Here is a 22,121-nt window from a genome sequence, read left to right on the forward strand (position 1 = left end):
ATATCTGTGTTAGTATGTGTATATGTATAGTATGCCACAAAAACGCACCCGAAACAAATACGTCCACTCTCTTGCACGCTGTCCACATTCACTCATCGTCACATGCTCAACAATTTATAACTAGGATTATGCTAGAACTGGGCTTATGGACTCTGCTTTTGCATCTGTCGGTAGCAGCCACGACAAACGGGCACCGCCTTGCCGCTATCGTGTCCAGGCAACGCCACGTTCTTATCAATGCAACGCTCACAGAAGATCTCGCCGCAACGCCAGCAATGTGTCTGCGGATTGGAAGGCACGTGAATTTAATGAACTTTTGCTGATGCAGTGGATGCTACTCACCTTCTTGCTGAACTGATCGAAGGGAGTGGAGCAGGAGCAGGTGGTTACGTTTCGCATGGACTTCCAATCAAGGGCCACGGAAGAGATTTCCTCGGTCAAAGTCTGGGTGTTCGCCTGTTCGGCATTTAACGAGAGATTGGCAAATGACATGTTGCTCGCCTTAAGCGGATGATCATCATCAGCGGCGGACAATTCGCTTAGCTTCTTGTCATAATTGTATCTGCAAGGCATAATTAATATGATTAGACATTAACAAAAATACAGGATTCAATGTTTCTGGCTACTTGTTGTCATTGATCTCGTTGGTGGCCGCCTCCTTGGTAGCTTTTGTGGAGGTTGTGGTGGTGGCATCCTGCAGCTTCTTGGCCGACTTGGAAATGTAGTTTTTGAAACTGGCAATGCGTTTCGTCAAGTGCTGCACATGATCCTCCAGGGAGTTACAGTGCTCCTTGCTGTCCAGCAGCAAATCACCCAATGGCTCGCGTGGGTGTATGCCGCTCTCAAAGCGGCTGTACATGCCACGCCAGAACCTATGGAACACACAAATTAGGTATTTTTTAGGCTTCAATCAATTGAACGCTATCTCACTTGATGCACTGTGGCGCCAGGTTGGCTTTGATCGACTCGTCTATGTTGGGTTTGTACAGCGGATTTATGTACTCGTTCAGGTGGTTGGCCATGTAGCCCCACAGCGAGAATGTGCGCTCGGCTAGCTTCAGGTCCAGGCGATCCTTCTCGCAATTGCCCACAAAAGTGCCGAACTGACACGAGTGCACATGGTCATGGAGTATGAGCAGAAAGCGTTCATTGAATTCAAAGGATTCGCTGCGCTGCGACATCAGCTGCCAGGTGCAGTCCAGGAACTGCGTAAAGATGGGCGACACCTCGCGCGCATCCGTTTGTATGTGGCCGCAGCGTTCGCTGAACTTGTGCCCAAACGCCAGCCAGTCCTTCTCGATGAGCGCCTGAAAGCCCTTAATTGTGCGATAGTAAGGATTCAACATGAGCTGCGCCAGCGAACACACTTGAGCAGTGCGATCCCAGCCATCCGAGCAGTGTACAACCACGGAGACGCCCTTGTCGACGGCGTTGGCAATGAAGCTGCAAAGGAAAATTAAGAGAATGAACTTCAATTAATTGAATAAATAATAAGTGAAAGCATGCCCTAATAAAGGTCACTTGAATGTAATACATTTGCATTTTCTTGTGAGCTGATGTAATATTTTTGCTGTGGGTTAAGGTGCCTAAGTGGCAGGCAAACAAAAGAAGAACAAATTATATTAAATTGTTGAGTATTTACATACCTCGATGTGTCCAATATGGAGCGAATGTGTTTTAGCCAGCCGGATGACTCTAGGGCATTCAGAAATGCGCTCATTGTGGGTGATTTCTGTTCGCAAGCCTCCAGCACCTTTTGTAGGCTGGCGCGCTGTACGTGAATGTTCTCAATGCCAAGGAAATGGAACTTGATGTTCTCGTAAAAGGCCTCGTTCTCATAGCCCTTGCCGGCGGCACGATTGGCCATGGCATTGATCTACAAACAAGAGGGGTCACAATCGGCTTGTTATTTACATATTGTTTTATATGCATTTGTTGTACTTACGCGCGGTCGCGTATCCACAACGAACATGTAATCGGTATTGGGATTGGTTTTGCGTATGGCCTCCAGCATTTGCTCGTCCTCGAGACAACGGGCACTGAAGCCCGACAATGGCTGACTGCAGCGGCATATGGACGCCTGTTGATAAAAGTTATTGCACATTTATTTGCATAGCTTCAGATGAGATTCGCAAGATTTTCAGTCACCTTATTGTTGTGCAAATAGGTCAAAGCGGGCAGCCGACCCTTGGAACGAAAACGTGAGCTGCTTATGAGCATCAATGTGGTGGCCTCCTTGGGCACATAGATCTGACGCGGATACGTGTCGCACAGTTCGTACTTTTCGTTCATGGAGCACAGCGTCCAGTTGTCGTTGGGCACCAGCATGTGCTTAAACTCTGCCTCCAATTTGAAAAAGTCCCAGCCAGCATTTTTGGGGTAATCATCCTTGGCCGGCTGATAGTTGAAGCAGTATAACTTGTTGATGGAGACTACGAGATACGAATTGTTAAGACTAGACATCTAAACAAACTATTGTGGTGCTGCTTACCCGGCTGAAAGAGTTTGATTAGCGAAGTATAAACATCATGGCACTCGGAGTCCTTGGGTATGACAAATGTCACCGACAGAAAGGTTTTGCAGCGTATCAAGAGCGGCGAGCCGGTTGTGCTAAGCGGCAGCTTCTCAATGCTGGCAATGTGCATGTGCAGAATCTGTAATGAGCAATGGTAAAGGCAAGATAGTTAATAAACAGCCACTCAATAGACAATCTCCACACTCTAATCACTCAACTTTGAGCGGCACCCAGTTAATACCATATTTGCCCGCAGGTCAGGCACTGAAACTTTTATAAAGTGTCGCTCAGTCTCTGCACGAGCCAGAAAATCGATTTTAAGCCTTCTCAGCTCATAATTGGCAGCTGGCTCGACACACGAGTGCCCTAACTTTTAATTACGAACATGAAAGACTCAACGTAACGTTAATCTGCTCATTTGCTGCGTTCTCTTGCGGCCACTTGTCGCGCCGTTGCAAAGTGCATAATTGATATAATTATGGTGAGGCAATTAAAATCGCAGTGCCTGAATGCACACAGAACCACACATCAACCAAAAAATAAATCAAACAGTAATTAGTAGTTAAATCAAACATGTATTAAATAACTGCGCAACTTAAATATGCACATATTCTGCGTTGGTTTTGCATACAAATTGAATCATACTGAAGCAGAGTAAAGCAGCTCATTTTAATAGAGATAGAATGCCGCATGTTGGATTTTTTTCTTATACGTATATGCATATTAATGAATTTATATAATTTATATAGTTATGCTTATGCATTTATATATATTTACTTAAGGTTGTTTATATTGACTGTATATTCAACACATTTAAGTATTCACGTAATCTTTCTCTCAACCCAAGACGGAATTTGCAAAAATTAGACAGAGAAGCGTGGAAAATGAGTGAAAAGCTATTTATTTCGAACGTCGTTTTAAAATCTTGACAGCTTTTGAGATTTTCCCGTTAAGCATGTATTTTTTATATCTTCGTCTCCAACTTTAACACTCTCTTCTAATACTAACTATCCACAAGTGTGCAAATTTAATAGCGGAAAATATGTGGAATCAATTTCACACCAGTTCTTAAGATTATTTAAACTGACTTTCAATTTTTTACGCAAAGTTGAATGTAAAATAAACTCTTCATTTTTAAGATTCTTAATACTGAACTCACAAGTGTGAAAAATTAAAGAGGGAAATACCTGTTCCAGGTAAAACTTGTTTATAGAAGCTAGAATTGCATAAATATATTTAGAAGTGAAATTTATGTGAATTTTGTAAGATTATATACACTACTGTTAATTTCGTATTGCATTAAAATGATTTTTACTTAAACTGGTAAACTTTGAATAAAATATAAAATTTTAATTAAAGCTTGAAATTTTGTATTTTTGTGCTGCACACATTCACATTCACACGCATGAAGTCATAGACTCGACTCGTCTTCGTATCCTTTTGTCGCTGGGACAGCTAGTTTTGTATGAATGGAAATGGAAATGCAGTCGCTTAGCAGCAATTTGTTTGCTTCTGTCAGTCGATCAGTCAGGCAATCAGTCACTCAGTCAGTCAGTCCGTCAGTCCCCGAGCACATTTGGAATATTGGCAGTGAATTTGTGTTGTATTTTCAATGTTTCTCTTGCGCTTTGTGAGTGTTTTCCTGTTGTTCTTGTATTTGCTATGGCTTAACACGAAATGAATGCATGTTTTGTGCTGGAAATAATAAACGCCCACACAAACAAACACAGCGGCGCACAGCGGGCACGCCGACAACGTATTTTAATTTGTATTTGTGCAATGGGGCGTATGCGCAAACCGCGTGCGCCTGTTGTGTGTAGTTGTGTGGGTGGGCCTAGTTCTGTTAAGCGAACCAAAGACAAACACATTTTAATTAAGCTTAAGCTCTGTTGGTTTTTAAAGCCGACAAAAACTTTAGCAAGCACAAGTTTTAAGCAGCCTTGGGGGCACCTGCTAAGAAAAGAAACTTTACACGCACACTTCTTCAGCCAAGTGGCCGGAAGTGCGGGCAATGCAGCTGTCAGAGAGGCACACAAACACGCACACACACACACACACATGTACATGTACATGTACATGCTATGCGTAGGCGAATGTGTATTTGCAGAAGCACCAGCACTTTTTGTATTATGACGAATGCCAGACCCAGGCAGCCTTTAAGCTGCCAGGTATCTGCTTCTGCTCCAATGTTTAACAAGCGAGGTCAAAAGGTTGGACGCCAAGTGCAGATTTAAACACGTTCGTCGTTTCTGACGGTAGCTGCTTGTGTGTTAAATACTTTTTTCGTTAGCTAAATAAACATATATTTTATCAGCTCTGGTAATTTTTCTTTTTGGTTTTAAGTAAATTCACAGGTTTCTTTGGCTACAAAAATATAATATTATTTGATTTTCTATTAAAGTTGTTTGCATAAGAAACACAAGACAGAGTATAATAAAAGTTATACAGGTAGAAAGTTATATGTGTAAATATCTGAAGTTTAAAAGTATATGAAATATTAAAAATGTTCTGAATACAAGTTAAATTCAAAGAATTTCTTCCCAAACCAAAATTATTGCAATTTACATTTCCTTTAAGATCTTTCTTTATCAATCCCTGATATTCATATAAGCTGTGCATAATTCTGAATTGTGCCCTGAATTATTCCAGGATGTATGAATTATTTTAAGAGTCTAGTAGCTAGTTGCAATTACTTTTTTATTCGCAATAAAACGACTGCATGCAATTCATAAATAAGTCATAAGTTGGGGTACTTTCGATAGGGGTACGAAGTACAATATTGTTGCCTTTACAATATTAAAAATGAATAAATTCATAACGTCATGATTTATGTGGTAAGCAGAAGGGATAGCAACATGTTTGCGGCATGCTACAGCAACAACAAAACGAAACGTGGCATGCCTCTGCGGTCTACTATATTTCCGTAACATACTTTTGCGGTTGGTCGAGGACTGGCACACACAGCCAGAAGGGAGGCGTGGCGACCGCCCAAAAGTCAACCCAGAAAAAGGTTGTTTGCAAAGAAATTGCACAAAACTTTTTAGCTTGAACTTGACGAGGTCCACAAGGAGCTTAAGGCGCACTCGAACCGGGTGGCTCATCGAATAATTGATGATGTCATAGCGGGGGGCGTGGGGAGTGCTTGCGGGCTTTCCACTTACCCAGGTCTCCTTATTGCTGTCGGGCTCCACGAATATCAGATGCGTGGCCGTCAGATACAAAGTGCCAACTGTAGGATTTTTAGTGTTGTAGCGATCAATCATGCGCACATTTTCCACCTGTTAAATAAAGCCCAAGAATGGTATTAATTTTTCTAGCACTACAAGTTATAAGCTCTTCAGCAAATATTTTCTATGTATATATATATAGTTTGCAATAATTTTCCAGCTCCTTTGGCTCCCTTTAGCTGCTTCTGTGCAGAGCTCGCTCGCTGACGTCAGCTGTAAAAGCACCCCACAATTTGCACTATACCGTTGCAGCCACACAAACAAGCAAGCCACCCACACACTCACACACACTCACACACACACACACACACACAAGCAAACGGAAGCCCAAAACTGTGTGTAAATAATATAAAATGGGGGAAAGCAATTTTATTGTCTTACCGTTGAGAGCAAAAGTTCGCCTTGAACAAATATAGTTAAGCAACTTTCAATTACCTAGGCTTCAACTATTTTATTACAACATAATAAATAATATTCATGTTGGACAAACTGGTATAAAATAACACAAAATATGGGCTTTCATTACGCTTGATAGCTTCCTAGCTCTCTCTTTATGTAAATAATTGTATATTTTCTATAAAAATAATCATCGAACATATTTTAAATAGTCCTTAACATAACCGTCTCATGATTATAAATTGACCTTAGCTTTAAATGGCTTTCGGGTTGCCAGATCTTAAAAAAAATTAACATTGTATTTATAAGAAATGCGGCAACACTCTTCTTCTGACTATATGAAAAATGTGCATGTTGATGGTATCTCAGGAAGCTTACATTTTATCAAAAAAAACAAGAGAACAATGCAAGTCAGCAAATCACAATTTGTATCAACAATATTCTTTATTCCCTATTCTGTGGCCAATGCAATCTAGCCCCATATTGAATTGTAAATAAAAGAGGAGACAAATTGAATAGCCGAGATTTGTGTGTGACATTAACTGAATTTCCCCAGTGAAGGAGTAAACGCAAAGCATAAATAAATGCAACATCTGCGACGACTTTTAGATTGATTACAATTCAAAGCAATATGCTGGCTATAATCGACTATACTATTCAATTTGCGAATTGACCGCATTGACGCCGTTTCACTGAGTACGAATAAGTCCATTAGAATGAATTGAATACAAAGAACAAGGCTGACTCAGGTGAATTTCTCTATAAAAGGTCGACAGTTTCTTTGTGCTCTGGCAGCCAACAAGTTCGCTATCATCGCTTAATTGGCTTTCTTAATATATATATATTATATACATATATACTCGAGAAAAAACTCTATAAAATGTTTTAATGAAGGAGAAAGAACTCAACGGCTTTAAATATTTCCCTAAACTTAGACTCTGATGTTACCAAAATAAACAAAACAAATGGGTTTAGTTATAAAATGCCTATTACAAGAATTTGCATGCTTGAAACATTCTTAATGAATTTATGGAATGCTGCACTTGAGTCTTGTGGAACTTGGCTACTAGAAAAAGTTCTTTAAATAAGAATATCATATTCAGGTTAAGAAATTTCTGCAATTTACTCGATTTCTTTGCTCAGAACAGCTTCAAAAGGTCGCAAACCGCAAAGTGAAAACCTCAAAAGGGATTATTTTACATAAATGTCGGTCTTTTGTGCGCTTTATGCAGCTTGATTAGAATTCATTGCAGTGCACTGAAACCAAATTTATTTAATTGCCAAGTCAGGCAGCTGGAATCTTGTGGCACGTGCAACAAGACAACAATTTGTTTTTCAAATTTTCCGACAGGCATTTTGCGGCGGTTGAGAATGAAAGGAACGCAATGGCCCGAGGATGAGGATGAATGGCCCTGGGAGCACCGATAAGGTCCTGATAGGCGACCTACATAAAATATATATGTGCGAGAGTTTTGCCTCCTAGCCCGGCCAAAGTCAAGGAACTCGACGCATTGCCGGGTAAGCTCGCAATTTGCATATTCCGGCCGAGAGCTGCCGGCAAAAGAAAAATAAGCTGGATTTCTGTTGATTACTTTGTTGCATATTTGCCTAATGACACAAAGGAAATTAGTTTGGAGCTAGCCGGGCTGTTGGGTTACCTTTTTTAGGACACAGTTGCCGTTGTAGTAAACGGGCGCCTCGTTGAACTCCTCCTCGATCCAGGAGACGACCTTATCGGAGACAAATGGCGGCACTGGCACACCCCACAGCCGCTTGCCATCGGGCGGCTCCTCGCTCTCCGGCGATATATTATCAAAGCTCAGACGCAGCGCCGATGTGGGCGAAAGTTGGCGTTCGATTTCGTTGAATTTATTCATGAATCTTGTAAAATCCATTGTCACACACGCACTGCCAAAAAAAAAATAATGCAGATACTGTTTGCGCTGGGTAAACGTTTTATTGATTTTAAATCAACAACAACAAAAACACCAGGAGCAGCCACCCAAGCAGCCTTTTGGCTTGGCTTTTAAATCAAATCACGTGAATCGGGGAGAAGGGCGGCGGGGCGCTGCGTCGTTTATATTACTTTCACTTTTTTGCCCAGCACACAAGCCCGAGTACGCTACTTATTTGTCTAACCCGACATATTTATTTATGTGTGTGTATTAATATATATATGTGCCACTTTGTTATTGCTGCCACTGCCACTGATACTGCTGTCCCATGGACGGCTGTGTGTGCGTGTGTGTGTCAGTGTGCCGCGCAACGTCCGGATAACCGTTTCCAACGAAAACTCTGTGACGACTGCGAAAGGCGCGCGCTTAAAAGCATGCTACGAGCGCGCTTTTGCACATTTCTGTTGGGGAAATTCTTGCAAAATGGGAAATTTTCTGCCACATTGCTGGACGCCTTCAAATAAATAGGGACCATTTTAATACCCTAGGTTAAGGACACACGAGCATATGAAGGGCGAGTTCAGTATTTCTAACGGGTTTAATACCCAATTGCTTTACGTCATTCTACTGTTAAATAATTTTAGGTTTGTTTTGAGTACAGAAAGCGGAATAAATGGTTAAATCGTATTGGATATTAGAAATATTTCGATATAAATACTTTAATGAATCTATTTAGGCTATCGATGGTGTCTAGTGTTTTAACTTTTTCCCCAAATCGATAAATATAATAAAGTTGTAGTAAATATAGTACTTGTTATTACTCAGCATATGCTCCTCGTTAATTTAAATCGATAGAGACACTTTTATAAAGAATTTGGTAAGAATACGCGCAACGAGTATAGGGCATATTCCAGTCGAGAATCGTTGAACAAGTAAGTTTAACGATATTCCCATTTTAATTATCGCCAACGTCAATTTTCGACTTTGCAAGTTTTAAACTGCACTTAACTCTCTTATAATTGTCAGCAAACTTATATCAATCTTTATGATTGAAAGAAGAAGAAGAAAGAAAAAGGAGAAGTAATCTCAAACTTAGTTTTATGTGAATTGACCCAACTTTCAGCTAAACATAATTCAATATTAAGGCAAGGCTGCTTAACAGGTTTGAATCGAACCAAACCAGTTGTCCAAGAACCGAGCCGAACCAGGTTCACGAACCGAACATCAAGGCAACAAGTCAGTTCGAACAATAAACTTAACCACCATACATTTTATTTGGGGTATGCAGCCCTGATTTACTTAATATTTCAATTAATTCATACTTAGTTTACGTAATATTTTTTTTATTGATAAGTTATGGTAAATATCGCTAGTGCGATTGTTTAATAAAAAGGGCGTTGAGGCCGCCAGAAAAACGGTAGCAAGTTCTTAGCAAAGTGCGATAAGGTAGTCGCAATCCCACTCAAATACATACATACATACGTATATGTAAACGTACGTATATACTTACGTTACAAATAAACGTAATTACTTACACTCGGTCGCGTAGTTGTCGTAAAAATTGTATAAACATAACTGTTGACTGCAAACGGGGTTTGTTTGCGACCACACAGTTCCCGCTTATGCGCATGATTTACAGCTATGTTTATGTACATATGTTATGAACAGGTGTAGGCGCCGTTGGCTGGAACGCCACTTGGCCAACGCGACTGCCTCGTCCTTGGCCCCACCTAGCTTTTAGGTGGGGCAAGGGTTGGCGTTGCCCCCTGCCGGGTCATATATGCGCGTTTGTTGTTACTGTTTTTAGCACAGGAAAGGGTTTTACCTGGCCATCGATTTTGAATAAAACATAAAAGCTTCCAAGTGCATGACTCACAGCTGGCGCCAGGATAGGTGCGCAAAATTGATAAATGGCTTACAACAGGCATAATCTACATGCTTAGCAAATTCCGCTCTTTATTAAACTACATATTTACATACCTTTGCCAGCTTGATATCGTCCATTGTTTACGTTTTTTGATGGTTACACTATTAACTGGCTGCTTTACACACTTTACGGTCGCGCAACGGCTCGCGTTTCCACTCGCGCGGCAAATTTGATCAATTATTCACGCACTAATTAATTTAGATTTAATATATTTGCCAGAAACATATTGCAGTTTATAATAGTTATAAATTAAGATTGTTGATATTGTATCGATATTGCCGATTCATAATTTTCGATACGATACTATTGTTTAGGCTGTGCCCAAGAGAGTGGCGGCTGGGCGATAGACAGTGGTCGTTCTTAACTCTAGTGTTGCCACACTGAGTGCAGAAGTTCTGTGGGCGATGCAGCTGTCTGGCAACGGTCAATGTCGTTAATTTAAATTTGAATGATGCTAAGATTCATTTAATAAAGTCAACAAATATCGCACAAGCTATACAAATGGATTCACGTTATTTCAACTATATAACAATAAGTGCACTTTCTGTTGAGTGGGGTTCATTTCGAGTGTGTGAATAAATAACTCATTTACGCAAACCCACGTATTTGGTCCAAACACCTTTGTTATCAAAGTAGGGCTTGTTGCGCGAACAAATAATCGCTTCTTTAAAAATGGCAGCATATGCTAGCGGTATTGACGCATGCTTATAAAGATTATAAAGAAATTCATAAATCTGAAATGAGCACAAAATTAAAAACAATATTAAGGGGATACATGGGTTAAAATCTTGCCTTTGCCTCCTGATCCTTCCAAAATATGTGATCACATAGAAACTGCAAGCTCTCAGGGAATAATGCAAATCGTTCCTTGCCATCTGTGGCCACGACATCCACACTGCCCAGCAGTACGGCACAGCCGGACAACACATCCACTGCCAGTATAAAAATGTCCAGCAAATATAGCGCTCTGTTCAATTTCTCTTTGTTGGAAGCCTCGGCGAGCAGCATTTGAATCTCCAAAAAGATTTCCATTGTCCAGTTGCACGCATGCTCATCGCTGCCAAAGGCGTACAGTGTAGTCGCCAGATGGCGATAGAAGAAGGGGCGTTCCTCCGCACGGCGTTCGTAGGCGTCGATAATGGGCGTTAGCCATTTTAAAGGGTTCGGCAGCTTTTCATTATATAGCACCAGATAGCAGCGGATTATGGTTGCCTTCTTAAGTTTACCCGCCGGTGTTTCCCACCAATTCGCTGGCGTGGTTAACCCATCGATGGCATTGGGATGCAGCACAGAGACCACTTCGGTGTAACGCTCAAACAATCTTGAATCCAAGTTCATGGAGTCCATATAACGCTCCACTATAAGCGTGAATACGTCCAGCACCTCCGGTATCTCACATTTGTCGGTGTATATGTACCTTACGCTGTCCAGGAACTTTTCAAATAGGCAACCTGGAAAGCACACTTTAGTCGCGGGCACTGAATGCAATTATGGGTCATAGGCTTACCCTCCGCAAAGTCGTTTAGCTGCGATTCCTTGAAACAGTATACAGCTACTTTTTCGGCAAAGTTCTTCAGTATTTGCAAGCTCACGCTGTTGCCAATCTCAGGCAGCAGGGAGAACAATAGCAGCAGATCCTCCTCAAAGCAATTGGGTTCAAAATCGGCTAGGAAATTTTCTAGCAGCCGTCGGGCAGTGCCGCTGTGCAGCGCCTGGTTTTTGGCTATCATGATGCAGTATTTGCGAGCATCAAACGACAGGTGAAAAAAGCTGGTTAGGCAGCTCCAGTCCATCGGTGGTATCGGCTTGGCGAATCGTTTGGAGAGTGCACGCAGAGCATAGGTGACGGCATAGGGTTCTGGCACATAGTCGCCAAAACGAGACTGATTCACCAGATAATTGCTGACAGCACGCAGCGGACTGGTGGCAAAGAGACCTGCCAGCTTGCGTGGCTCCGGTTTGCCCTCGGGCAGACGATAGACGCCGCTGCGAAAGCCGCTGATCTCATTGCCAATATAATGGGCCACCAGATCAGCAGCCGCATCGCCGCACTCGGGGCGTATCTTTTGCAATAGCTGCACCCATACTTCGCCTGGAATGGACTGCTGCTGCTGCTGCAAATTGATCACCTCACGTGCTCCTGTAGCCACACCCACAGCGCTCACTCCGGTTATTTCGAAGCGAAATTGCGGCGGTATGTGGCGCAGGCACAGCGTGTTGCCTGGCTCATAACTCTTGAGCGCAACAAGTGCATTTCGCACCTGTGTAGCGTCTGTGTTCGGGCGGCTAACTGCCTGCCACAGCTGCTCCAGTGCATCATCCGCCAGCTTCTCGTACTCCAGCGTCGGTGTTTGCAGCAGCGGCACCAGTCCAAACAGGTGATAAAGCGACTTCAGCGTCTGGGGACGCTGTTCACTACGAAACTTGCTACCCAGCGCCTGCCATGTGGACGCAATGTTTACGGTGTGGCTGTCGCACAACGCATAAATGGCGTCCAACGCCAGCGACGTGGCTAAGTCGCCCGATTCATCGGTGCAGCTGTTCAGCGTGTTGCTCAAATGTGGCAGCAGCTCCGAGCCATGCAGCGTGGGTCTGCAAGATATACACAAGTAATTAGAGCTCAGATAACCGAAAGCTTTGTAAAGATATTAGTTACTTTTCCTGGCAGATTTCGCGCATTGCATGAGTTCGTGCTATTTCCATCTCCCAGCGTTTATCGTTGTCCGGCAACGGCTGTGCGATTTGCTTCAACAGAAAGGGATAGGTGCGCGTTTCTACGCGCCACAGTCGCAAATACAAATCCACACAGAAGGTGGCATTGTCAGTTGATAGATTCCGAATGGTGTTCAGTATCATGGGCACATTATCCTGGCGAAAGGCAACAGATTAGTTCAGTTCAAGTAATATGGCAAATGTATGTACCTTGGACACTGCAAAGCTCGCCAGGCCGCGCAGCAGCTCCAGTTGCAGCTCCGGATTGTGTTCGTGGGCGAGCTTGAAAATGTACGTCATGAGGAAATCGTAGGCGATGGTCTCGTTAACCTTGATGATCTGTAATATGACCTCGTAGATCTTGAACCAGCAGTCGACGGGCGGTTCGCGAGACAGGAAAAGCGCGCGCAGAAACAAATGCAGTCGCTGGCAAAAGGCCGTATTGGCCTTCACATTCAGAGCGTCGACGAAGGCAAACACGTCCTTGTTGTCAGCAACATCAAAGGACTCTACCAGATTGGCCAGATCGAAGGCAATAGCTATGTCCGGATGATAGTTTCGCATATGCGCTGGCTGCAGCTCCTTGGTGCAGATGCGCGTCGCAAATTCTACTTTCCCATCCTCTTGCGGCTTTTGCTGCTCCAGCACGCGCTGCACAATTTGATTGGCTAGCGCCAGGCCTTCTGCGGGTATGAATGCAGTCTGAGACATCCACTGAATGATGCCGTCCAGACACATGTTCAGAATGTATTCATGGCCACAGCGCTCCTGCACCACCACAAACACAATAATGCGCAGCAGATCAGCCAGGTAGAAGGGCGACAGCACGTGCAGGCATTCGGCGAGCAGCACTAGCAGCACATGGTAGTGATGTCGCGTGTGCTCCCGCGTGGCATGCAACACACGCAACAGGCACTGCAGGCTGGGACGCGGATCGATGCCAAAGTGGGCCAGCTGCTTGATGAGCTGCGCTTGGTAAATGCACAGATCGATGGACTGGGCATGGTCCGCCTGCTGCAGGAAGTAGTCGATGGCCTCGATGACTAGAATGCTGGTGCATCGGCAGGTGCTCGCATTGTTGAACTTGCTCCACGACAGCAGCTCCTGCATAAGAGCTCTTGCCTCTGGCTGGCTGTGGCTCAGGCCCAGCAAGCACGTCCAAATGGGCTTGACGTCCTGCAGCGTCTGGGGATTGCACAGCACATACAGAAATACGGGACGCAGATACTCAATGCTGTAGTTCCGAATGCTGCAATCAAATAAATATGTTTTAGTATTATGATCATAACTATCTACAAGCTGGTTCTTACTGCTTGTCGTGATGCTGGCAGACGCCAATAATCTTGTTGCTGACATCATGCATGTTGGCGCTGCTGTGCTGCAGCAGCGATATCAGAGGATGCAGCTGCGTCTTCAAGCCATAGGGACACTGATACACCTCCTTGTCCTTAAGCAGCGAGGTCTTTCGTTTCAGACCCAGCAGCTGCAGGCCCAGAATGCTCTCCGTAATAATTGCGAAATGCATCGGCCTGTTGTAATATTAAGCAAAATGTGCATTCGTTTTGAATCTTATAGAATTTTATCTTAAAGTTCTTTAATTGTACATTAAAGAAAACATATAGTTTACGGGGACGGAGATGGTTCTTCAGGCTGTTACGTACACTTGCATAAAGTCATAATACCCCCTTTACTAAATTTATGATGGGTTTAGGGTATAAAAAGGAATAGTTAAAAATCGAAGCTAGTCTTTTGCGTGCGTGTCTACAAAAAACTGACCATCAAAGTGAGCAAGAGAAAGGCGTGCTGCGTGTGAAGTACAATTGCAATTGCAGGTAAGGTATATATATATATATATCAGTTGTTAGTTGAACGGGTTTAACTAGCGTTTAGCACCCACTTCCGTCACACACACACACACACACACACACACACACACACACACACATACCCAGAGAGAGAAAGGGAAAGGGCTCGGGCTGGAGCTGCTCCTGGCTACTTGCTGGCGAATCGTTTTGCGCTTGACGCGATAATTACAACTCGCGCGGCTGGCACAATGGCTGCTTGCTTTAATTGCTGTTTCTGGTGCAAGGGGCAATTAATATGCAATCCTTTTTACTGGCACCTGCACTTGGCTCTTATCAAGGTTAATTTCCGTATTACATGCTGTTTACTTTTTACCTTTTTGGCCAATGTTGATAGCTGTTGTTGTTGCCATTAGGGTGGGGGCGCGGGCGTCCTTCGGAATGTGAAAACATTTCAAGTTCAATGCCGCGCACGTTTCTCTCTGGCTTGCATATCAAATATTTGCCTGGCAAGTAGCCTGGCGCGTAATTTGAATATGGCCAGTTACAGCCACAAGGCCAAGACGCTGTCCTTGATAAAAGGCTTCCTCTGGGAGTCGCATTACGGAAATGGCTAATAGATTTTTTTGCTTTCTTTTGGCGTTTTGCATACGTAATGCGTACATTTCAATTGCTTCGTGTCACTGTTGCTGCTGGGCAGCAGGATTGCGGCCAGTGGGTCAGCGGCAGGAAGCTATGCAAATTGCTCACGCACCTGGCAAGTCAATGTCAATGTGCGTGTAAAAGCATTAACAACTTGGATTTCCTAGTTGGCATGCCGTGTATTTCACTTTTCGCATTTATCACATGCCAATTAATAAGGGCACAAGCCACGCGCCAGCCGGAAGTGCGAGGGATTGCCAGGTGGGCATGGCCACTGGCCCAGGCAAGCCCTACAATTGGTTAGCTAATCAAATGCTGCAACCAATTGTTCAATTGTCGGTGATGCGCCAATGCAGACAGAATGCTAATTTATGCTCTTGTGTTACCAATTTTGCAAGTGCATTCGCCTGGGCTCCTTTGCCATGCCAATTAAGCGGAAGTGCCAGGCCAGGGCGCGCCCCTAAGACGTGAGCTTGTGTGTGTTGGTGTGTGTGTGCTTGTATTTTGTTTGGTTCCGTACATACCCCGCATTGGGCAGCATTGATAGGAGCGTGTTCTGTACGCTGTTGGCATCTAGGACACCCTCGTCGACTAGGCGGACCAGGGTCTGACAGCTCATCAGGCTGAGTTGCATGTGCTCGTGCTTGCATTGGGTTTTAAGGAACTCGATTTCCTTGATTTGGTGCTCGGCCAATTGCTTCTCCTTTGACTCAACGATTTTATTGTAGATTTTCTCCAAGCAAGCGGCTATCTTTACCACCGAACTGTTCGGCTTAATGCTGTTAAAGTCCTCCATGTAAGGGCCGTTCAACTGAAATAGAAACGGTTCAAATGTCAGTTAAACAGGACAACTTTTGTCAGTCACTAAGCCGAATGTGAATTTTTTACTCCCTCGAACACACACAGCAGGAACACGATTTATTGTTTGTTTGGGCACTACAAGTATCCCACTTTTAAATGCAGCGACGCGCGTGTCCTTTCGCCAGCTCGTTCACCACTCGAATGAAGGCGCGGCATTTTTTTGAACACCAAAAAAAAACAAAACCTTTTCCACGTTGCGCTCACCTTCGCCTTTTGGCGGCAGTATGGGAGCTTCGCGCGTGCTCTTAAAATACCGTGTTGTTGCTATGCGTGCTAGTCATTTAGCATCAATGTATTCTTTCGAGCGTCTTTTAAGGATGCTGGTTTGTCTTTACTTATTTCTTTGTTTATTAAATTGTTTTCATGCGGCACGGCAGCAATTGTAAACAAACTTTGTGGCGCACGTAAAGTCAGCAGTGCAAGCGCAAACAAGAGCAACGCTAACGCAAAAATGAGCTAACAACGCAAAAAAACAGCAGCGAAAGCACACAGCTAAAACGTAAGCGCAACATCAGCGACGTAGACGCAACATCAGAAACGTAACAATTTACGTCTCAACAGAAATTCAATTGAATGCAGTTGATTTGGCGGTGGCTGCCATTCCAAATTTGAAAACTATTGAAATGTCTTTAAATATATTAATAATGCTTATAAAAACAAATTTAGATTTAGTAAGCCAAAAAATTATCAATTGGGATTCACCTTTTTCCAGTATACAAATATTTAGAAATATTGAAGATTATTAGGCGCTCCAATTTCATTTCATTTTCATTTCAGTTATTTTATACAGTATCTTTTTACCATATTTATTTAATTTATTCAATCTTCTTGTAAAAAGTTTTTATGTTTTGCTCAAGCAAGAATTTATGTTAATATTTTCATTAAAAGCCATCTCGGCAAAGAGCTCTACTTCATTCATAGTTAAGCTACAATTATTATTATTAGTTTTTTTTGCTGCTCTTTCAGTTAATTGACTGTATATGCAGTTCTTCAAGGCTCCGTGCCGTAAAATAAAATTAATTATGCTCCTGCAGCCATAAAAATGTGACCGGTGCAAAAAGGGAAGAAGATTCAAAGCTAAGGCAAAAGGTAACTAAATCTCATAAATGAGAGTCGCCATTAAAAAGCTGAAATTTGCAGCGACCTGAAAGCATGCTCCGTACAACTGAGCAAATAAAATAAGAATGGCAAAATATAAACTGCAATCGCTCATTGCAAAGGCAAAAGCTCAAAGGTTGAGATAACAAAGCCTTAACCGAAGACAGCCCAACATCATTTCCGCTTCCTGGTAAAAGGCACTGGCAAAAGTCAGCTACAAAACTCGAATTTTCCCCTTTTTTCTTTTTTTCTTATTCGCGTTGCTTTGGTCGGGAACTTATAATTTTATTACGGCAGCGCGTTGCATAGCTCAGCCGGTAAAATGCGCCGTGAAAGTTTGTGTTTCCCTTTAAAGTTGTTCTTTAACTTTTTACATCTCATCATGACTAGCCCGAGTTCACAAAGAAACAAAGCAAGCTCCGATTTCTACGCATCACTATCATTGCCCTTAAATAAAATCTCCTTCGGGCACAAGTGGAAAAGTTAATTTATAAAAAATTGTTCTATTTTTTTTCTTGGCTTTTCATGCACAGTTTTATTTCTTTGTGCTTTATGTTTTAGCCCTTGATGATGACTGGTTTATCAGACGATATGGTCCAGACTTTAGCTGCTAAGCCCTTGCCTTTGTTTTGTGTGTGTGGGTGTGTGTGTGGGTGTATGGGTGTGTGTGTAACACACAATTAATATGCTTATATTAAGAGGGGGGGTGGGGGGAGGGGGTGTCAGCTTATACATATTTAGAACCTATTTATGCTCGTTGAAGATGTGGGATAACGTTTGAGTCTGGTTGTCAAGGCAACATTTATACATATTTTTGGTGTTAGAATAATTGAGTTCTATGGAAATTAAAAGATGTTATTATTACTGTTAATTTGCCCACAGCTCACACATGCGAAGAACTATGAATATTAATTTATATTTCAACAGAATCAAATAAGATGATGCAGCTGTTCGGCGAAGTAATAAATATTTAGTGATATTATCAAGAAATGTATTAAAGAAAATGTATTCAATTGTAGGAAACAAAATAGGAAACAAAAACTAGCGAATAGTGGAATCTATGGAATTGAGAACCAATCATTGCAATCAACACTTTCTGATCATCTTAGACCTTGCAGTGGAAATAAAAGTTTGCTTTGACCTGAATTCTTCATCCAAGCAGGACAGCTCTGAATTGAATTGGAAGATTGATCTTTGAGCTTGAGGCTGATTCAATAGACAACAAAAAATGCTTTATGTAACCAATATTCGCATTTTTTCCACACTTGCGGCTGGAATTTCTCAAAACCCTGCCTAATCGTGCACCTCTATCAAGAAACGTAGCTACAGTAAAAATTTCAAAATCCTAGCACTTACTGTTCGGGCTCTCACTCGGGAAAAATTATTTTGTATAAGGAAATAGGCCAATTAAACTTCACCCTTTGTAGCTTATAAGCTAAATCTAAATCTAAATTTATAGATTTAATTTAATTAAATTTAATTTTTAGCATGTGTGAGATCAAAAGTATAAATCTTCAATTCAATTAGCATAACAACTAGCTGCACAGATTGTAAAGGTTACATTAAAAGCTTACTTTTATTGTTACTTCCGATGCTATATACTTATATAACTTATCACTCACCAGCTCATTCACATTTCCATATGCATTTGCATAAAATGATGTCACATGCTGGTTAATATCTGAACAGGACGTACAAGTACATATTGTGTTGTGCCGCGTGTGTGTGTGTGTGAGTGTGTGTGTGTGTGTGTGTGTGCGTGTGTGTTCATGAGCTGTTTATGCTGGTGTTGATACACTAAAGCTCTGTTGGGTAGCACGTGGCAACTTGCGAATTTGCATATGGCTACAGTCTACAGCTTGGGGCTGCAATCACATTGCCTCAATTAAATGGTGTCGACTAATTAATTATGCACAAATTTAAATTATTCCAACTTAATATGCCTTTGGCGTAAGTAAACAAATCTGTGTATGTATACCTTATATGCTTATAATTGCACAATAAAATTAGGATTAAAGCTGAACACACAAGCCAGGCAACTTTAATTACTTCAGATGGAAAGCTTCTGGGCATTTCCAAGGCGCTTCCCTTTCTCTCTCTCTCTCTCTCTCTCTCTCTCTCTCTCTATCTATCTCTCTGTCTCGCTGTGTAAAGTGTATATAGCCAAATATGAATATTTATATTCACCTGTTTGCACTCAATTTCCACAAACTCGGGCAATGAATATTTATAAAATGCCACGCCAGCTCGGTGAGCTAAACCGCCAACAGGCACTTTTATGTAAGTTTCCTTCAACATTGTGTATGTGTTGGAGTTTTGCCTGCCGGCATTTGAAAAACCATCTTCTGTTCGTCTTACAATTAGTTGCCCACTGGTCGCTATTTGGATTAAATACAAAATCCACAACAATGCATTAAGCAAGAAACAGTAATTATACTGGTCAACAGTGAGTCCCACAAAAGCATGGATCACACTCAAATGGTAAAACTCCGGCAATTGAGAATCTTAAAAGATAGCTATAGACAAAAGCGCGATAATCGGAATTGGCTACAATTTTGGTTAACATTTTGCAGCATAGTGTAAATGCCTTAGCAGCTCAACTTGCAGTTTTCAAGCTCGGCGCAGCGAATCATGAATACGCCATGGTGCACACCATTTTCTGTTGCCTACCTTTCGGCGCGCGCAAGCTCGTCGCACGTCTGGGCCTGAGTGTGTGCGTGTGTGCGTGTGTGCGTGAGTGTGTTGGCATGTGTATACAAGTTTGCCTTTTGCTTTGGTTTATTTCTTTTTGAAATTTTCCCTCGCCCACGGCACAAATATATAAAAAAAAAAATTTCAAGGCTTGGCAACACGAAACAAAACCAAAAAACCTTTTCAATTTTCAGCTGGCTTTTTATTTTATAAATTAGAAATTGCTAATACATATATACGAATATAAGCACATACATGGGTATGTACAAATGTACTGTAAATATAATTTGTGCCGCACGTGCGTTAAGTTTAATGCGGCCCACAAATTGTGGATTCTGCGGCCCGTTGTTAACCCTGCTGGCCCCAGAAGCAACTGAGCCAAACAATTATGTGTTGACTCAATTTGATGTGAAATGCCTGAATACATAACTACTCCCACATATTTGTCTAAATATAAAACTGTTGGACCTGCCTGATGGACTGATTGACTGAGCTAGAGCTGGGAAGCTGAAATACTTGCGGAAAATTGGTGGAAAACGGATGGGTGAAACTTATTTCATTCATTTGAGAAGTGTTTCAATAATATCGGATAATTTACCTTTCCATGGTGGAAAGTGGACGAGCTTTTGGGCTCAAAGACATTTCCCAAGATTTTAAGAGAAAAAGTTATATTTTGATTTAAGCGTTTTCATTTTTTAAAACTATTTTTACACTTATTTTTTATTTTGCCGACTTCAAGAAATGTTTGGAAATTTGCAGTTAACTCTTTGGGTCGTGTAAAGCCGGGTAATGCCCGACATGCCTGCCTTTTTTTGTTTTGATTTCAATTTAAAATTAAGCTGTTTTTATGTCATGTATGTGTTTATATTAACGGATCATTCCTTTTGCTCTATGTTTACGTGTACTTTTTCTAATGTCCATAAGGGGTTAGGTTTAGGGCGGGGGTCAGCTGCAGGGGCTAGGCATAACTTGCAGCAGGCACCAGGCGCTAAATGGCAATATATTCCGAGCGCAACATTAATTAAGAAATTCAAAGGGCAGCCACAAGCTGACGCTTGGGCATTCATTTTGCTCTAAACAAACTGGCGCTAAGGCTAACAGACTCGCGGACACCCACACACACACACTCACACACACACACACTGGCGCATTCACACTCATGCAGTGGCGACTTTATGCGGCAAAGGGTTATAAGCATAAAAGCCCGAGGTGTTTAAGCATATTTACACAATACGTGCATACAGCACACATGTGCATGTGTGTGTGTGTGTGTCTGTGTGTGTGTGTTAAGCATTCAGACATGTGTGGACTGTTACCCGCTGGTTGTCCCCTCGCACAAGTGCCTGTGGTTACAGAGTGTGAAATATTTTGCTCTGCCACATCCTACACACACACACAACCCCCAGCCACTATACACACGCGCACACACACGCGACTAGTATGTGTTAGTTGAATGTGTGTATATTCTTGTCCGCCGTATCTTATCTGAGGGTCTGCCCAGCAGCTCCTAAATAAACAAGTCCGACGCGTTGGTATTTCCTGTATAAAGTTGAATTTCGAGCACAATATGTTTTCGAACAATTCGTATTTGCTGTTCTACGTATACCAAGTTCATAGAAACTAGAGCTCTCTTAGAGCTCTCTTATGAAACTATATAGTGTATTGTTGTTGTAAATGTTGTAGTTGTTGGCATTGCTGCGGTTTTTCGGTTTATGAAGCGACCTTTTCACCAAGTAAATGGACTCAAATAAAATGGCTCATCTTAAATTAAATTCGGCACGCCTTTGACATTTCAACACAACTTCCCATAAATTGTGCAAACATTTGTCTTTGGATGTATTTTTGCTAACGTTAATTTGAGCACAGCTGCAAGAGGTAAATTATTATCACCAAATGGCCAATACAAAGAAAAATGTAAATGTAAAATGCTTTAGGGCTCGACTGATTTGCTATATGATAAACTAATAATATGATATGAGATAATCCGTGCCCAGGTTTGGATTTCCTTAAAACATAAATGTATGTGTAAAAATATACATACCTTAAAATTCACAGACGCTTGGTAAGTGTATTTCCATCTACAAGTTGAAAGCGACCAAAATTTTTAAATGCAAATCACTAAAAGTAAATGAAATGGAATAAAATGAGAGGGCGAGAGAGAGATGAAGAGTGAGAAAGGGAGAGAGTGCAAGAAAGTTAGAGTAAAAGTGTGAGTAGAGATAAGGTTGATTAAATTGCACACACATCGTGTAGTACTTATAATAAAATCATGAATGCCGGAAGTCTACTTGAATTCTTGAGAATCGCATAGTAGGGCGCTGTTTAAAAATTAATTCTAAACAACTGCATTTAAAA

General features: G+C 41.9%; 2 protein-coding genes and 1 long non-coding RNA gene across 6 annotated transcripts; 1 reads left to right on the forward strand and 2 right to left on the reverse strand.

Moving 5' to 3' along the window:
- Positions 1 to 121: 121 nt before the first annotated feature.
- LOC115760566 (myotubularin-related protein 6) lies at positions 122 to 10,215 on the reverse strand. Of its 3 annotated transcripts, none has more exons than XM_030701977.1 (10): positions 10,014 to 10,215; positions 5,677 to 5,793; positions 2,492 to 2,654; positions 2,149 to 2,432; positions 1,946 to 2,080; positions 1,647 to 1,876; positions 931 to 1,443; positions 627 to 872; positions 343 to 562; positions 122 to 281 (listed from the first exon to the last, which is right to left on the reverse strand). In XM_030701977.1, the coding sequence occupies exons 1-10, from the start codon at positions 10,035 to 10,037 to the stop codon at positions 144 to 146; spliced, it is 2,070 nt and encodes a 689-aa protein (XP_030557837.1). In that variant the 5' UTR covers positions 10,038 to 10,215; the 3' UTR covers positions 122 to 143. The 3 variants fall into 3 exon arrangements, with proteins under 3 accessions (XP_030557837.1, XP_030557836.1, XP_030557838.1); XM_030701976.1 differs by lacking the exon at positions 10,014 to 10,215 and adding an exon at positions 7,797 to 8,048; XM_030701978.1 differs by lacking the exon at positions 5,677 to 5,793.
- Positions 10,216 to 10,424: 209 nt separating this feature from the next.
- LOC115761046 (focadhesin) lies at positions 10,425 to 16,377 on the reverse strand. 2 transcript variants are annotated; one of them, XM_030702660.1, is made up of 8 exons: positions 16,182 to 16,377; positions 15,641 to 15,927; positions 13,983 to 14,201; positions 12,883 to 13,921; positions 12,617 to 12,828; positions 11,468 to 12,552; positions 10,753 to 11,411; positions 10,545 to 10,694 (listed from the first exon to the last, which is right to left on the reverse strand). In XM_030702660.1, exons 2-8 carry the CDS (start codon positions 15,910 to 15,912, stop codon positions 10,545 to 10,547), a joined length of 3,636 nt encoding a protein of 1,211 aa, XP_030558520.1. In that variant the 5' UTR covers positions 15,913 to 15,927; positions 16,182 to 16,377. The 2 variants fall into 2 exon arrangements, with proteins under 2 accessions (XP_030558521.1, XP_030558520.1); XM_030702661.1 differs by lacking the exon at positions 16,182 to 16,377 and having other exon boundaries at positions 10,425 to 10,694; positions 15,641 to 15,912.
- Positions 16,378 to 17,588: 1,211 nt separating this feature from the next.
- On the forward strand, positions 17,589 to 18,480 carry LOC115761007. The gene is made up of 3 exons (XR_004017697.1): positions 17,589 to 17,716; positions 17,958 to 18,034; positions 18,095 to 18,480. It is a non-coding gene; the product is annotated as an uncharacterized LOC115761007 (long non-coding RNA).
- Positions 18,481 to 22,121: the final 3,641 nt, after the last annotated feature.

Source organism: Drosophila novamexicana, unplaced genomic scaffold (genome assembly GCF_003285875.2).
Source record: "Drosophila novamexicana strain 15010-1031.04,08,12 unplaced genomic scaffold, DnovRS2.1 tig00000462-arrow-pilon, whole genome shotgun sequence".
Classification (NCBI taxonomy): Eukaryota; Metazoa; Arthropoda; class Insecta; order Diptera; family Drosophilidae; genus Drosophila; species Drosophila novamexicana.

What these genes read in the sequence shown, in the direction of transcription:
- LOC115760566 (XM_030701976.1), bottom strand. Translation starts at nt 8,033, where the DNA reads ATGGATTTTACAAGATTCATGAATAAATTCAACGAAATCGAACGCCAA. An exon ending in AATCAAACTCTTTCAGCCGG is followed by an intron (nt 2,433 to 2,491) that starts GTAAGCAGCACC and finishes CGTATCTCGTAG; the next exon opens with TCTCCATCAACAAGTTATAC. An exon ending in TCCATATTGGACACATCGAG is followed by an intron (nt 1,444 to 1,646) that starts GTATGTAAATAC and finishes TTTCCTTTGCAG; the next exon opens with CTTCATTGCCAACGCCGTCG.
- LOC115761046 (XM_030702661.1), bottom strand. Translation starts at nt 15,912, where the DNA reads ATGGAGGACTTTAACAGCATTAAGCCGAACAGTTCGGTGGTAAAGATA. An exon ending in TGCCAGCATCACGACAAGCA is followed by an intron (nt 13,922 to 13,982) that starts GTAAGAACCAGC and finishes ATTTGATTGCAG; the next exon opens with CATTCGGAACTACAGCATTG. An exon ending in CGAGCTTTGCAGTGTCCAAG is followed by an intron (nt 12,829 to 12,882) that starts GTACATACATTT and finishes GCCTTTCGCCAG; the next exon opens with GATAATGTGCCCATGATACT.